The 17,731-nt window shown below is 38.2% G+C and overlaps 1 protein-coding gene across 1 annotated transcript in view; it reads left to right on the forward strand.

Annotated features, from left to right (window-relative positions):
* Positions 1–17,731, forward strand: part of LOC143885484 (RNA cytidine acetyltransferase 1-like) — a 94,155-nt gene that overhangs the window by 66,857 nt on the left and 9,567 nt on the right. The window contains exon 24 of the mRNA XM_077389695.1: positions 4,499–4,624. Coding sequence (XP_077245810.1) covers positions 4,499–4,624 — 126 coding nt within the window. The remainder of the gene's footprint in view (positions 1–4,498; positions 4,625–17,731) is intronic.

Consider the following 17,731-nt stretch of genomic DNA (forward strand, 5'->3'; position numbering starts at 1 on the left):
CCCCAAAATCTTATTTCCATTGGATGATCCTAGACCTCCGATCTATAGAGAAACTGCGTATTATAGAAATATCTATAGATTGGAGGGTTGCGATCATCATATGGAAATGATTTTGGGGGCACAACCTATTTACGTTGCGGCCCATAGGATGATCCGAACCATCCATTTGATGGCCCACAATGTAAATAGGTTGTGCCCACAAAATCATTTCCATAGGATGATCGCAACCCTCCGATCTATAAGGTTTCCATAATTTGTGGTTTCTCTTTAGATCGGTGGGCTAGGATCATCCTGTGGAAATGATATTTTGGGGCGCAACTTATTTACGATGTGGCCCATCAAAAGGACGGTTTGGATCATCCTATGGTGTGGGCCTTACGGTTCATTTTGGAAAACATGGGTGGGGCCTACCTTGCTCAAAGATTTAAACAAAGAATGGGGCGGATTTTATCCTAGACTAGTTGCAGACCCGTGCGTCGCACGGGGCGAAAAAAATAGTATACTTCAGTATTTAAAACTGTTTTCATTTTCTAAAAAAAAGATGTATTTGTAATGATAGGAAATTGGAAATGCAGATTGTGCCTGAAAAATGGAAAAAAAAGGATGAAAAAGATAAATAGTTCTTATAAATTAGAAACTTAAAAAATAAGAATGAAAATGGAAATGATAATTTGCACCTATCCTAGTTTTATAATAATCTCTCAGTATTAATAGTTTTATACACCCTTTTGTTTACCTTCATACTCTAATTGCCAATGCCCTTTCATCATCGAATTTATCATCGCCCTGACAAATATTGAAAGAGAAGATTTCTCGTTCAACAACCAACTAACAACAATAGATCCAACAACTAACAATTACAATATTGGCAATGTAAAGTTCCATGACTACATTAGTGGTTGTAAGTCAAATCTTATCCCTTCATAAGAGGAATTTATAATCATGAGATTCTTACTAAGAACCTGATGTAGTTATAAATTGAGATCTTGTGATTCTTACTAAGAAGCGGATGAAGTTATAAACCAATAATGGCATTCATTAAAAAAAGATACAAACCAATAATTATTGCAGCGTGTATGACCTAAATCAAAGCAGGATGTGATCTTTTCTGTATGGCGTCCAACCCATCACATGCAATCTCACTCACTTCTAATCATCTAATTTATCTCCAATCCCAACAATCCTCTTATCTGAATCTATATAAAAAAACATTTAATTTGCAATACCCATACACCTCCACAAATTAAAACATGTAGAGATAAAGAATTCATAAGACTAAAATAAGTGGATTATTTTCTCTTTGATTGTTGCCTGTGCTGAAAATGCCGAACTTAAAGAGCTGCATTAGTACTGAAATGGAGGCTTTATTTGCTTGGGAGTGAAATGAGGAAGGGCACCTCAGTAACCTGGAATCCGGAATCCGTGGGATTCAATTTAGAGCTTTCTTGTATATAGATATAGAGAAAACGGTTTCTACACACAAGTGTAGATAAGTTATCTACACACTAGCTTAAAATAGAGTGGAAGGCATATTGTTTGGGTGATCCAAACCATTCATTTGATTGGCCCTCACATAGATAGGGTGTCCACAAAAAATCAGCTCCATAGGATCATCCCAACCCTACAATTTGTGGAGGTAAAATGGACATGTATAAACCTTCACAAATCTGTCCATTTTTTGCCTCCACAGTTTGAAGGGTTAGGATAATCCTATGAAGCTGATTTTTTGGGCACACCCTATCTATGTGAGGGCCCATCAAATGAATGCTTTGGATCACCCAAACAATATGCCTTCCACTCTATTTTAAGCTAGTGTGTAGATAACTTATCTACACTTGTGTGTAGAAACCGTTTTCTCTCTCTCTCTCTCTCTCTCTCTCTCTCTCTATATATATATATATATATATATATATATATATATATATATCCCACATTATTTGGGTGATGGAAGGCATTCATTTGATGGGCCCTGACTTAGAGCATCCACAAAAAATCAGCTCCATAGGATCATCCCAACCCATCGATTTGTGGAGCTTAAAATGGACCGTAGGATCATCATAACCCTACAATTTGTGGAGCTTAAAATGGATGCCTATAAACTGCCACAAATCTGTCCATTTTTTAGCTCCACAAATCGAAGGGTTAAGAGAAGCTGATTTTTTGTGAACACGGTCCATTTTATATATATCTACTATAATAAGCTGGATGGAAAAGAAGAGAATTTTTTGATTTTTTTGAAAATTATATGGGAATTACACATCACTTTTTTTGACTTTTTTTAACAAATGCACCCATTCAACTCATATATTTTCAATCCTACCCCCTCCTTTATGCTTTTAACAAAGGCACCCATTAAGGCCATATAATTTCAATCTTACCCCCCTCTTTTATGGTTTTTTAATAAAAAACCTATAGGGTGATCTTAACCATCCGATTTAAGAGGAATTATGGAAACATCTATAGATTGGAGGGCTAGGATCAGCCTATGGAAATGGTTTTTGGGGCACAACCTATTTATGTTGTGTTCCATCACATGGACGGTTTGGATCAACCTATGACGGCACAACCTATTTATGTTGTGTTCCATCACATGGACGGTTTGGATCAACCTATGACGTGGTCCGTACACTTCTTTGTCGGCCCGTGCATCGCACGGGTTTTTTACTAGTATATATATATATATGGTGTTCCTAAGAAACCATCTCCATGCAATCATACTAACCATTCGATCTGTACAGGCACAAAATGGACTCTAGCCGTCCATTTTAAACCTCCACAAATCAACGCTTACTATGATCCTATGGAGATGATTTCTTAGGGACACTGTATCTATGTTAGGTCCTATACAACCAATATCTAACATAACCCAAACAACATAGGCACCCCTCCTATTTAAACTCTCTTCCTCATATAACCTATCTGAGCTTGAGCTTAGATACCATTTACCTAATATATATATATATATATACTATATAGCAGAAGAGAAAATGAGAGAATTATTTGAATTTCTCCCAAAATTCTATGAGAATTACACATCACTTTTTTTGACTTTTTTTAACAAAGGCACCCATTCAACCCACATATTTTCAATCCTACCCCCACCTTTATGCTTTTTAACAAAGGCACCCATTAAAGCCACATAATTTCAATCCTACCCCCCTCCTTTAGAGGGCTAGGATCAGCCTATGGAAATGATTTTACGGGCACAATCTATTGATGTTGTGTTCCATCACATGGACGGTTTGGATCAACCTATGATGTGGTCCGTACAGTTCTTTGTCGGCCCGTGCATCACACGGGGTTTTTTACTAGTATATATATATGAGAAAACGGTTCCTACACATATGTGTAGAGAGTTCTCTACACACTAGCTTAAAATACAGTGGGGGCCCACATTGTTTGGGTGATCCAAGCCATCCATTTTAAAGACCCTCACATAGATAGGGTGTCTACAAAAAATCAGATCGATAGGATCATCCCAACCCTACGATTTGTGGAGGTAAAATGGATGTCTTTAAACCTTCACAAATTAGTCCAATTTTTGCCTCCACAGTTCGAATGGTTAGGATGATCCTTTGGATCTGATTTTTTGTGGACACCCTATCTATGTGAGGGCCTTAAAATGAATGGTTTGGATCACCCAAATAATGTGGCCCCCACTGTATTTTAAGCTAGTTTGTGGATAACTTATCTACACATGTGTGTAGGAACCGTTTTCTCTCTCTCTCTCTCTCTCTCTCTCTCTCTCTCTCTATATATATATATATATATATATATATATATGAGGAAAGTGAAGCTGCACACTCGTGTAGCTAACTTAGCTACACCGACGGCTTAAAATACAGTGGCCCACATTGTTTGGGTGATCCAAACCATTCATTTGATAGGCCCTCACATTGATAGGGTGTGCCCAAAAAATCAGCTCCATAGGATCATCCCAACCCTTCAAACTGTGGAGGCAAAAATGGACAGATTTGTGAAGGTTTTTACACGTCCATTTTTGCCTCCACAAATCGTAGGGTTGGGATGATCCTATGAAGCTGATTTTTTGGGCACAACCTATCTATGTGAGGGCCCCTCAAATGAATGGTTTGCATCACCCAAACAATGTGGGGCCCACTGTATTTTAAGCATTAGTGTGTAGCTAAGTTAGCTACAGGAGTGTGTAGCTACACTTTTCTCATATAACTGGTAGAGAAAAGATTGGTTTGATAGTGGCAATCCCATCTTTCTTCAACACTTCTGTAATTAACTGTTAGACTGGTACTAGAGGCTATCAACTGCCAACCATATATGTGTTTAATAAAGTGAGAAGTGCCATTATCAAAACAAGGGAGTTTATATGTTTTCCTTATCTATGCATATGTAATATATCTATATATGAATGTGCATGTGAGTATGCATGTGTAATGTTACATGGGATTAGTTTGACTCACTGCATTTTCATTGAAATTTGCTTGGAATGGACTCAAGATCCTTTGGCTTCTTTATTCAACAGGGACAAACAAAATTAGAAAGGCAGCAGATACTGTCACTGTTCATTAAAGTTATGAAAAAGTTCTACAAGTATCTGTACAGCATTGCCGCCAAGGAGATCGATTCAACTCTACCTCGGCTTAGAGAAGTAAGTATAGTGTGGCACCTTCTATTTGTTTCTTGTATAATTATCAAATACAACAAGTCCTCACTGATAGGATGAACATCTGAAAGCCCAAATAGGAGCACTAAGAGAGTTGAGGCTACGATATGCCATCTCAACTCCTATAATAGCCAGAACATTTCGATTTGGACTCCCTGAGGAAGAGTATACCAATAAATTCAATAAAAATCCACATCATTATTCAGGACCTGTTCCTGCTTGCATCCTCCAACTAGATTGTGTATATACTATGTCAGTAGTTCATCTTCGATGTTTCCTGCCTCTACTAATAACTGGGATAACATCAAAGTACAAACATTTTGGTCATGGAATAAATTATCACACTTTCGTTTTGCTTTGCTGGTATAGTATGTCATCTCAAAAGAGGAATCCTTTAGTAGGATGCGACCTTAGTGAAGCAGAATGAGGCGCTCCTGCTACGACGTATTCGGTCCCATGTTAGATTGATTTGAACATTACCCATTTCAAAGGCCTTTGTTTGGATAACCTATGGCCTAGAAATCATGCCAATTATGCCATGCTAATGTCAAATAATGTTTGTTTTTTTTTCCATTGAGCATGGATGCTAAAAAACAAAGTAGTTGAAGGAGTTCAAGTATCCATTTTTTTCGTTTTTTACTCTTTCTGTTTTCAACCAACCAAGACCTTATATAATACTCCTCTATGCGAAGATTAAAAAAATACATCAAAGGTCTACAACAAAGTCCTTGTGTTACATGTGCTAATGGAGATTAGAGAAGAAAAAAGAGGAGAAGAGAAGATGGAGAAATCGGTGAAGACACAATACTGTGTCTCTCACACGGAATTTATATATATATATATATATATATATAGAGAGAGAGAGAGAGAGAGAGAGAGAGAGAGAAGGGTTGTTGCGCTCGAGCGCAGCTAGGCTTAGCTGCGCTCGAGCACAGAAACAGGAGGGTGGGGCCATTGGGGGGGTGATCCTGACCATTCATTTGGAAGGCCCCATCATGGATGGGCCTACAAAAAATCAGCGCCATTGGATCACCAATGGGTGTCCATTTGTGGGGCCAAAAATGGACAGATACTGTTTGTCCACAAATCTGTCCATTTTTGGCCCCACAAATGGACACCCTAAGGTGATCCAATGGAGCTGATTTTTGGTGGACACCCTCCCATGAAAGGGCCCATCAAATGAATGCTTTGGACCCCACCCAAAATGTGGCCCCACCCTGTTTCTGTGCTCGAGCGCAGCAACTCTATCCTCATATATATATATATATATATATATATATATATATATATATATATATATATATATATATATATATATATATATATATATGCGTGTGGGTGTGTTACATTAAAGGACAGAAATACCCCCAAGTGGAGGAGGGTATTGTTACACGATAGTTCTCAACACTCCCCCTCAAGCTGGAGTATACCCCCAGCTTGTTACATAAATCGCTAATCCTTGCTCGGCTTAGTGGTTTAGTAAACATATTAGCAATTTGGTCATACGATCTTGTGAAAAATGTGCCGAGCTCTCCCATTTGATTCTCTGGCGAATAAAATGACAATCCACCTCCATGTGCTTTGCCCTTTCATGAAAAACTGGATTCAATGCGATATAAATTGCCGACTTGTTATCGCAATGGAGAGAGGCAGGTGATGAGCAAGGTAATCCAATCTCCGACATAAACGTTCTTAACCATATTAACTCACATTCTGTATATGCTATAACCCTATACTCTGCCTCTACACTTGACCTGGAAACCACATCTTGCTTCTTGCTCTTCCATGACACTAGATTGCCTCCAATGAAGGTACAATAGCCAGTCGCAGATCTCCTGTCAGCACCTTCCCAATCTGCATCTCAATACTCTATTCGCATTTGACTATGCTTCCTGAAGAATAGTCCTTTACGAGGAGTTTTCTTTAGATATCTCACAATATGGGTAGCTATTGACCAATGGGATATATGTGGAGCACTCCCATATGCTGGCTAACTACACCAACTGCGAAGGAGATATCTGGACGAGTTACAGTGAGATATATCAATTTTCCTACTATACGTCTGTATCTGCCTGGATCCTTTTACAACTCTCCCTGGTCAGAAGACATCTTGATGTTTGGATCCATGGGTGTCTCAGTGGGTTTGACTCTTAGAAGGCCTGCCTCCTCCAATATATCTAACACATACTTCCTCCGTGATAGATATAAACCCTTACGAGAGTAGGCAACCTCTATCCTAAGGAAGTACCTCAACAGTCCAAGATCCTTGGTACTGAATTCTTTCATAAGGGAATCCTTCAGTCTATGTATGCCCGCACTATCACTTGTGATGATAATATCATCTACGTAAACCACCAGGAAAATCCGACCATCCTTAGAGTGTGAACTGAATACTGAATGGTCCACAACACACTGTTGCATACCGAACCATACCATGGCCTCACTGAAGCTTCCAAACCAAGCACGAGGATACTGCTTGAGACTCTAAAGAGCCTTCCTCATTCGACAAATAGAGTGCCTCAACTTCCCTTGAGCAAAATACCGAGGATGTTGCTCCATGTAGACCTCTTCCTGCAAATTACCATGCAAGAAGGCATTCTTGACATCCAACTGAAATAGTGGCCATGATTAACCGCAAACGATATCAAAACCCTGACTGATGGAATTTTGGCCACATGCGAGAAAGTATCTGTGTAGTCAATGCCATAGGTATTAGTGTAGCCCTTTGCAACTAATCGTGCCTTGAGTCGTTCCACTGTTCCATCTGGAAAGTATTTGACTGTAAATACCCATTTACAACCCACATTATGAGCACCTGGAGGAAGAGAAACCAACTGCCAAGTGTGATTAGATTGAAGGACACCCTTCTCTGCATCCATCGCTGCTCTCCACCCAGTGTGAGCTAATGCCTCCTGCAACAGATCGAGGAATCGAAACAGAGGAGACTTAAGAGCTTAGTTGTAAATTCCGTTTCGGTCGCCATTTCGTTTTGGCCACCGAAACAAAATTTCGGTGGGATTTCGGTCATTTCGGTCGAAACTTTTCGTTCACACAAAAAATATATTAAGTGATTAATACATAATTCATTAGAAAAAAAAGTCTGTCACGTGTTGACCAGTGCCTGACAAGATGAATAATTTTTAGAGACCAAATTATGAGATTTTTTTTACCGGACTTTTGGGATTTAATAATGTTTGGACAAAATAGATTTTATGAATTTTTAAAATTTGAAAAATACCCCACCGTTTGGAAGTTAAGAAAGTTAAAATTTTGACCCGACCATTTTTCTTTGAATTTTGTACTAGAACTGGAGAGTTGACTTTTTTTCTTTTAGATTTGGGTGTTGAAACTATTTTTAATAAATCCAAAAGGGGGGTATTCCGTTATTTACATGTAAATCTTAAGTAAATGGAGGTTTACATGTAAATACCGAGTACACGAAAGTAGAGAGAAGTACAGGAGAGGAAAGAGAAGCAGCAGGAAGAAGCAGGACGTGTCGGGTACGCGTGGTGCGCACCAGGTTCCAAGGGCATTGTTGTAAAATCTGCAAAATCCAGTCAAACTAGCCGTTATGCACGATTCCGGCCGGAAAATTTCGTTCCGGAATTGTAACGAAACCGGTTCGTTTCGTCCATTCCGGACGAAACGAAACGGAATTTACAACAATGCTTAAGAGAGAAAGGAGCGATAACCATGAGATAAACCAGCATAAGAAACAACATCGTAGATCGAATGAATACCACAACGAGAGCGAGTGCGTGAAGAGATAGGAGCATCATCAGATACGCTCCCACGGACAATAATCGCAGGGTCGGACATGGGTCCAGTTGGCTGTCAAGGAGGCGGACCAGATGAGGTGTCATCTGCACGTGGTGGCTCACATGGTGTCTCATCGGCACATGAGGGAAAAATACTCTGGCGTGGGCCGGGAGTAAGTCTTTGCCGTAGGGGGTGATTAGGAAAGAAGAGGAGTCGGTGCAATGGTACTGGAGGAGCAAGATGAGGAACATCAACAGACTTAGGAAAGTAAGGAATTTCCTGAAAAAATGTGACATCAACAGACACAAACACTAGGCGGAGCTGAGGACTATAACAACGATATCCCTTCTGAAATCCGGAATAACCAAGGAACACACATTTGATAGCACGAGGACTTAGGTTATCCAGTCCAGGGGATAAATCATGAACAAAACAAATGCAGCCGAGGACTCTAGGAAGTAGAGTAAAGGGGTTTCTTGAGGGGTGCAAAACTGAGAAGGGTGAACGATCATTCAGAACTGAGTAAGGAAGGCGGTTTGCCAAAAAACAGGAGGTAAGAATAGCTTTAAACCAATATGTCTTGGGAACACCCATCTGATATAGAAGCGTGCGTGCAATGCCCACTAGGTACTTAAGTTTCCTCTCGGCAACCCCATTTTGCTCAGAGGTATGGGCACAAGAAGATTAATGAATAATACTCGACAAGAACTCCTGAAATCCATTAGATACTGAATAGTATTCTCGTCCATTGTCAGAACCCAAACATTTAGTAGAGCAAGAATATTGATTAGAAACCTCGGCATAAATGGAATGAAAGATATTAAATACTTCTAAACGATCTTTTATTACATGTAGCCATGACATTCTTGAATAATCGTCCACAAACACAATGAAATATCAATAACAAAAAATAGATGGAGTTCTACATAGACCCCAAACATCAGAGTGAACAAGTTCAGAAAGACTAGACGCACGACTGACAGAACGTGATGGAAAGGAAACATGATGGTGTTTTCCATACTGATAAGACTCACAAGAAAAATTATTAACTGGATTTGATATAAGATATGAATGCCGCAACCGATCAGCAGGAGGGTCGCCCAAGCGACAATGCCACATAAAGGAATCAACTGCAGTACGTAAGGCAGTGTAGGGAGATACACGATCAAAATAGTAGAGCCTGTCCACCTCATAACCCGAACCAATCCTCCCAGTCTCGAGATCTTGAAATACAGTAAGAGGGAAAGAAGGTTACATAACAGTTAAGAGAACGGGTGAGCCGACTAACAGATTATAGATTACATGGGAAACTTGGTGCACACAAAACAGAATTAAGGGACATATCAGGATTGAGAGATGTGTCTCCTACACCCGATATAGGTCACATCGTCCCATTTGCTAAAGTGACTAAAGGAGTAGACAAAGAGGGAGACTAAAAAGAACTTAGAAAGTTACGGTTACCAATCGTTTGGTGAGAGGCTCCAGAATCAATAAACCAAGAACCCGACAGACTGAGGGAGCAGGATGGATGGGTACCTTCCTTGGCTAGAGTGGCAGTTGCCTGTTTCCCTTTGTCCTGTATGCGTAGCAAATTTCCGTACTCAGCTCGGGAATCTAACAGTGTATCAGAAGTATCAGCAGAGAAGGGACATCAGTGGAGCTCTTTGTGGCTGTCCCAGAGATGTGATGGGCAGCTCTCTATGGCCATCACTCAGGGTGCAGATCATAACAAAAATAAGTATAATGACCCTCCATACCATAGTGCGTACAATACCGAGAACCACGACCTCCCCTTGAATCACGACCAAAACCCCGACCATAAAACCATGGCGACCTTGTCCTCGACCACCACATGTACCACGACTATAACCATAGTGAACAACTAAAGCAGATCGCTCAACAGGAGAGTCGAGTCACTGGGCACATCAACCCGCATGGCATGCTGAACACAAGAGAAAACCTCATCAGGGGTGGTAAAGTGCCCTGACCCACTATTAGTTGGCGAATTGGAAGAAATTCTCTTCCTAGGCCATTCAAAAACTGAACAACTCGTAACTCAGCTTTCTATTTGGTCAGCAGGATCGGTGGAGGGTAGGAAGTAAGAGTCCAGCTGCTCACATAAACTAACAAACTCAGAGTAGTACTCAGAAACAGATTGCTTGCCCCGCTTCAAGTTGAGGAGGTCGGAGTAGGCATCACAAATCCTCGTGAGATTGTTTGTTCCTGAGTAGAGGGTTTCTGCACGTAGCTAGACATCCCGAGATGTATCAAGAAATAACATATGATGAGCAATCTTCGGTTCCATACTCTGGCACAAAAGTGACTGAAGAAGAGCGTCCTCCTAGCTCCACTTGTCATAGGAGGGGTCCTTTGGAGATAGTGGATCCTTGGTAATATAGCTTAACTTTCCTTGGTCTCGGAGATAAAGCTGAACAGATCGACTATATGCAGGGTTGTTAGATCCATCAAGCTTGATGGTTGTCATGGATACCAGAGGGAATGGCACAGATGAGGAACCGGAAACAATAAAGGAGGTAGATGAAGTCATCGTGAATACCCACAACAAAGTTCAATACCAAGGAATGATCAATAACAACTAAAAACACCAACAAAGCGAGGATCCACTAACAAGTTAAGAAACACTGAATATCCACCAACACACAACCAACAACCACCAACAACATCAACCAAAGCAACACAGCAGTGTGCTAGACAAAACATCAACACATCAATGAAACGAACAATCAACAACCACATCACAAATAACCATCTACCAACAGGGACAATCGCCACAACCACAACAACATCAACAAAAATCTCAACCACAATCAGTGCCAAACAACCACATCCACTATCAGCACAAACAACTAACCCCAAATCGCCGCCAACACCGTGGAAACAAATCACCAACAACAAGACAAAATAGATACACCACAAGGTCACCAATTGAATACCCAACAAAAGATGTCTGACACATCAACACGCGGCTCTGGTAAGGAAAGAGTCGATAACACGACTGAAAGACACTACCATGAGGATGAAATCACCAACCAATGGCTCGGAACCAACACTAGGATAAAAAAATGAGAATAAGGGGTGCCTAGAACATGATTAGGATATGATAGAAGATGGATAAAGCGAGGATTAGGGGCTAATTTGAAGAGTTTAGGATAATAGGGTTAGTATTTGAATGGAAAATATCGAAAGAAAAATGGTTTGGGTAGAGGCGACAATGGAGTATGAGTGTGAGAGGGTGCAATTAGGGTTTGGAAAAAGCTATGAAAAATGGAGATATGGTAGGGGAGGTTTGGTTGAGGGCTGGAATTGAAAGGGGAAAACCAAGGAATGAGGATGGTTAGGGTTTTGGGGTGAAAAACCTGAAAATAATGATTGATTGGTAGGGGCGGTTAGGATTAGGGTTTGTGAAAATCCAAAATAAATGGGTTTGATAGGGAGCGGTTAGGGTTAGAAATGATGGATTGGATGAAGGTTAGGGTTTTAAAGAAGATTGATTAGGGTTAGGGTTATGGTTTTGGATTTGATGGGTACGGTTAGGGTTACTTATGGTTGATGAAGTTGTAGTGATAGTATCTTCGTCTTCATGGAGGAAATTCTTGATCTTCAACATGTTGCTCTGATACCATGTTACATGTGCTAATGGAGATTATAGAGGATAAAAGAGGAGAAGATGGACTAATCGGTGCATACACAATACTGTCGGTGCATACACAATACTGTCTCTCACACGAAATTTATTATATATATATGTGTGTGTGTGTGTGTGTGTGGGGGGGGGGGGGGGGTGGTTACATAAAAGGATAGAAATACCCCCAAGTGGAGGCTATTGTTACACGATAGTTCTCAACACCTTGGACCACTACCCCTTACACGATTGGTGGTGGTCATGGTGTGTGTGGCTTGGGAGAGGGGGGCACGACCCCCCAATGACTTGCCAAATCCCTTTTGTTATGCGGATTCCCATTGGTTGCCAATATGTGGGTTCCGTGGAAAACATATTGCGCAAAAACGCCCGATGATTCCATTCTTTATTTGAGCAAGAAAACAATGGGAGAGACCATTTCGTGTGTTTTGGGAAAAAGCTTCGAGAGAGTGGTCTCCATTGCGCAAAAAACAGCTAAAAAAGCTCGATTGAAAGGGTTTAAGATTAATTCAAAGGCACTCGAAGAGCCTCAGATTCATTCCCTCTAAGAGCCACTCGTGTGCGATATGTTTTTTATTTTTAAATAAAATGTTTGTGATAGTCTACAAATTCATCTACACTAAGGGTTTAGGGTTTTTTTTTTTTAGTGTCTTTGATTTAGAGGCTTTGCTTTACACGTTATTTATTTCGATTTTTGGGTTTGGGGTTCTTTGTCTGGGGATTTTTATTTGGGTTTTTTAATTTCTTGTTTTTGATTTAGGGTTTTTGATTTGGGGTTTTTTTAGAGTTTTTTGATTTGGGGTTTTTTATTTAGGGTTTTTTTATTTGGGGTTTATCAGTTTACTTTTTTAGTCAGTGGCTCATTGAATGGTCTTTTTAACCTTTTTTATAGCAAGTCCAGTCCATTAGGAGATTTAGGACCAAAATAAAGTCCAAGTTAATTAGGAGATTTGGTAACAAAACAAAGTCCAAGTCGAATGTAAGAGATTTGGGAGCAAAACAAAGAACTGCAGACTGCACACAACACGATTAAACGATGAAAATCACACAACACAATTTTCTATCAAGCCGTGCGTTGAGTCTCTCTCCTCACTCTTTATCATTTTAATATATTATTTCCCACTCTTTACAGATTTTGTTTCTTTTTTGTTTTTGGTATAACTCATTTACTGGATTTTCATATAATCTATTTAGGCTTTATACTTTTAGGATTTTTGTCACTTTTCTTATTTATTTAAAAGATTTGGACTCTATATTAATTTTAAAAGATCAGGTAATTATTTATAGAACTTGAACAATAATTTTCGATTAAAATCCTTGAAAAATAATATAGTAAATGATAGATAAAATTTCCAAATTATTGATCCATATTCCTCAAATTTTAAGTTGAATCATGGGCAAACTTAAAACGGTTGATGCATTCTTGAAAAAAAAGAAGGATGTTAATGATTCAGAAGCCAATGCACATTCTCCATTAAATTCTTACATGTCAAATATAGAGCAACGTCCTTCTAAGTTACAAAGAACCCAACCTGAAGTAGTTAATACTACTTCCTTACAACGTGATCAAGTATTGTTACACGATAGTTCTCAACACCTTGGACCACTACCCCTTACACGATTGGTGGTGGTCATGGTGTGTGTGGCTTGGGAGAGGGGGGCACGACCCCCCAATGACTTGCCAAATCCCTTTTGTTATGCGGATTCCCATTGGTTGCCAATATGTGGGTTCCGTGGAAAACATATTGCGCAAAAACGCCCGATGATTCCATTCTTTATTTGAGCAAGAAAACAATGGGAGAGACCATTTCGTGTGTTTTGGGAAAAAGCTTCGAGAGAGTGGTCTCCATTGCGCAAAAAACAGCTAAAAAAGCTCGATTGAAAGGGTTTAAGATTAATTCAAAGGCACTCGAAGAGCCTCAGATTCATTCCCTCTAAGAGCCACTCGTGTGCGATATGTTTTTTATTTTTAAATAAAATGTTTGTGATAGTCTACAAATTCATCTACACTAAGGGTTTAGGGTTTTTTTTTTTTAGTGTCTTTGATTTAGAGGCTTTGCTTTACACGTTATTTATTTCGATTTTTGGGTTTGGGGGTTCTTTGTCTGGGGATTTTTATTTGGGTTTTTTAATTTCTTGTTTTTGATTTAGGGTTTTTGATTTGGGGTTTTTTTAGAGTTTTTTGATTTGGGGTTTTTTATTTAGGGTTTTTTTATTTGGGGTTTATCAGTTTACTTTTTTAGTCAGTGGCTCATTGAATGGTCTTTTTAACCTTTTTTATAGCAAGTCCAGTCCATTAGGAGATTTAGGACCAAAATAAAGTCCAAGTTAATTAGGAGATTTGGTAACAAAACAAAGTCCAAGTCGAATGTAAGAGATTTGGGAGCAAAACAAAGAACTGCAGACTGCACACAACACGATTAAACGATGAAAATCACACAACACAATTTTCTATCAAGCCGTGCGTTGAGTCTCTCTCCTCACTCTTTATCATTTTAATATATTATTTCCCACTCTTTACAGATTTTGTTTCTTTTTTGTTTTTGGTATAACTCATTTACTGGATTTTCATATAATCTATTTAGGCTTTATACTTTTAGGATTTTTGTCACTTTTCTTATTTATTTAAAAGATTTGGACTCCATATTAATTTTAAAAGATCAGGTAATTATTTATAGAACTTGAACAATAATTTTCGATTAAAATCCTTGAAAAATAATATAGTAAATGATAGATAAAATTTCCAAATTATTGATCCATATTCCTCAAATTTTAAGTTGAATCATGGGCAAACTTAAAACGGTTGATGCATTCTTGAAAAAAAAAAAGGATGTTAATGATTCAGAAGCCAATGCACATTCTCCATTAAATTCTTACATGTCAAATATAGAGCAACGTCCTTCTAAGTTACAAAGAACCCAACCTGAAGTAGTTAATACTACTTCCTTACAACGTGATCAAGTATTGCGTCCTCAAAAATGAGAATATCCTGTTAAACAAAGAAATGAAATTCGACGTGCATATCTTAGAGCTAGACCTTATCAATTTCTATTTTCAGAGTATCATCTTTTAGAAGCAGAGAATCATCCTTGCCAATTTCAATCTTTTTGGTTTAAAAAAATTTCTTAGCTAGAATACTCCCCTTCAAAGGATGTTGCATTGCCTTACATGTTATATTTTTTTGTAAGAAACCAACAAGACGTCCGGGATTAGGCGTGTTAACAAGTGAAGGGTTTCGAAATTGGAAAAAGTGAATGATGGATTGAATTGTGCCTTTTTAGATTATGTTGGAAAAGACCCTAATTCACCCCCTAAAATTGCTGAGAAAGCTTGTCGAGATCTGTTGAATTAATTGTAACATATTGATTAAGTGATAAAAAAACAAACATCACAAGAGATTGAGAATAACCAACCGCGACTCAAGACCTCCATAGACACTGTTCGCTGGCTAACATTTCAATTATGTGCTTTTAGAGGTTATGATGAAAGCTTGAGTTCAAAAAATTAAGGTAATTTTATTGAAATGATAAAGATTTTGGCAGATTATAATGAAAAAGTTTATTGCGTTGTCTTAGAAATGCTCCAAAGCATGTCAAATACACATTGCCTGCAATTCAAAAGGAGATTTTGCATATTTTCTCAAGTGATTAGTGTAGTTCGTGAAGAAATTGGGGATGTAAAGTTTTGCATTATTGTTGATCAAGTTCGAGATAAGTCTAAGCGAGCAAATGGCTCTTATTTTGAGGTTTATTAATAATGATGGTTTATTATAAAGCATGTTTTTTATCTCGTTATTGTTGAAAGGAGATATATGACGTTCTCTCTTATCGTAGTCTCAACATTCAAAACATTCGAAGTCAAGAGTACGATGATGCTAGTAATATGCGTGGAGAGTGGAATGGTTTACAAGCCTTATTTCTTAAAGATATGCCCATATGCATATCATGTGCATTGCCTAGCTCACCAATTACAATTAGCATTGGTTGGAGCATCTAGAGAAGTAATTTTTATTTATCAGTTTCTCTCAAAATTGTCGTCCATTGTTAATGTCATCATTGCCTTTTATAAACATCAAGATGAGTTACAATCTAACCAAACGGTTGATATTGCACATCTGATTTCTATTGATGAGTTTGAGTCTCGTAGAGAGGCTAATCAACTCGGTACTTTACAACGAGCTGATGATACTCGATGGGGCTCCTATTATAATTCTATTTGCACATTACTAAAAGTGTTTTCTTCAACTTGCGCGGTGCTTATTAATATCATTAATGAAGGAGCCACTTACTCTCAACATGGTGATGATGATGCCGCGTATGATGTGATGACATCATTTGAATTTGTTTTTATATTACACTTGATAAAAGAAATCATGAGAATCACTAATGTTTTCTGTCAAGCTTTGCAAAATCGTTTGCATTTAGTCTCAATTACAAAAGTACTCATTTAAAAGTTGAGAGAAGACGACCAGAATAGTTTGCTTAAATGTGAAATTATTTTGCAAAAGACATGAAATTGATATTCCTGATATGTGTGCCCATTACACATCAGGTCGTGGTTGGTTACGCCGTTCGCCGGATCTCATTACGATTGAGCACCATTATCGGGTTGACATATTTAATGCTGCAATAGACTCTCAATTATAAGAGCTAAATAATAGATTCATTGAGCAAGTAATGGAAGTCCTTATTCTTAGTTTTGCTTTTCATCCTAAGGATGCTTACAAATCTTTTAAAATTGATGATAAAAATTTTATCCTCAAGATTTTTCTTAGAGCAGGAAAAAATTCATTTGAGATTTCAACTGTAGCATTATGAGCTTGATATACCATATTTTCAAAAATATTTCCACAATTTCTGAACTTTGCCAAATAGGGGTGAAGCCACGAATTTACACTTAACGGGGCCTGACTAATTGCTAAAATAAAAATAAATGCATGATATATTCTATATTATATATATATATATATACATATTTTCGTTGAATAAAAAAGTTTAACCATAAATTTAAACTAATAAATTAGTACTATGATAGGATTACGAAGAGTATGTTATAAGTCCATGAATATGCAAACGTTTCAGTCACCATGCAGAAAAGAAAACGAAAAAGTAAATCTAAATCTTACTATTGAAGTTGTGCCCTCCGATTTTTCATAGAATAAGATTCATCTATGATCATGTCTGTATTAAAGATTTCTTTGTTGATTTAGATAACCAAATAATCCGCAAGTAATTTACCATCCATCTTATTACGAAGTCTTGTTTTAAGAAGCTTCATAGCTGAAATGCTGAAAATGCATGTTCCGTTGCATGTTCCGTAGTTGCAGTTGAAATTGGAAGAGTCAGCACGAGACATATCAGTCTAACAAACAAATAAAAGATCGTTGACTTTCCCGTTGTACAAAATCTCTGGCAAAGTTATGGATGTTGAAGTGTATCAAGCTCATAATGCTGCAGTTGAAATCTCAAATGAATTTTTTCCTGCTCTGAGAAATAGAGGATAAAATTTCTCCACCAAGAAATCTTGGGATAGAATTTCTCCGCTAGGTTACGAATATCATCAATTTTAAAAGATATATCACCATCGTTAAGATCAAGAGCTGAACTAAGAATAAGGACTTCCATTGCTTGCTCGTTGAATCTAATATTTAACTCTTGCAATTGAGAGTTTAT

This window comes from Tasmannia lanceolata, unplaced genomic scaffold (assembly GCF_043159265.1).
Source record: "Tasmannia lanceolata isolate RefF3 unplaced genomic scaffold, GAP_Taslan_0.1 ptg000008l, whole genome shotgun sequence".
Classification (NCBI taxonomy): domain Eukaryota; kingdom Viridiplantae; phylum Streptophyta; class Magnoliopsida; order Canellales; family Winteraceae; genus Tasmannia; species Tasmannia lanceolata.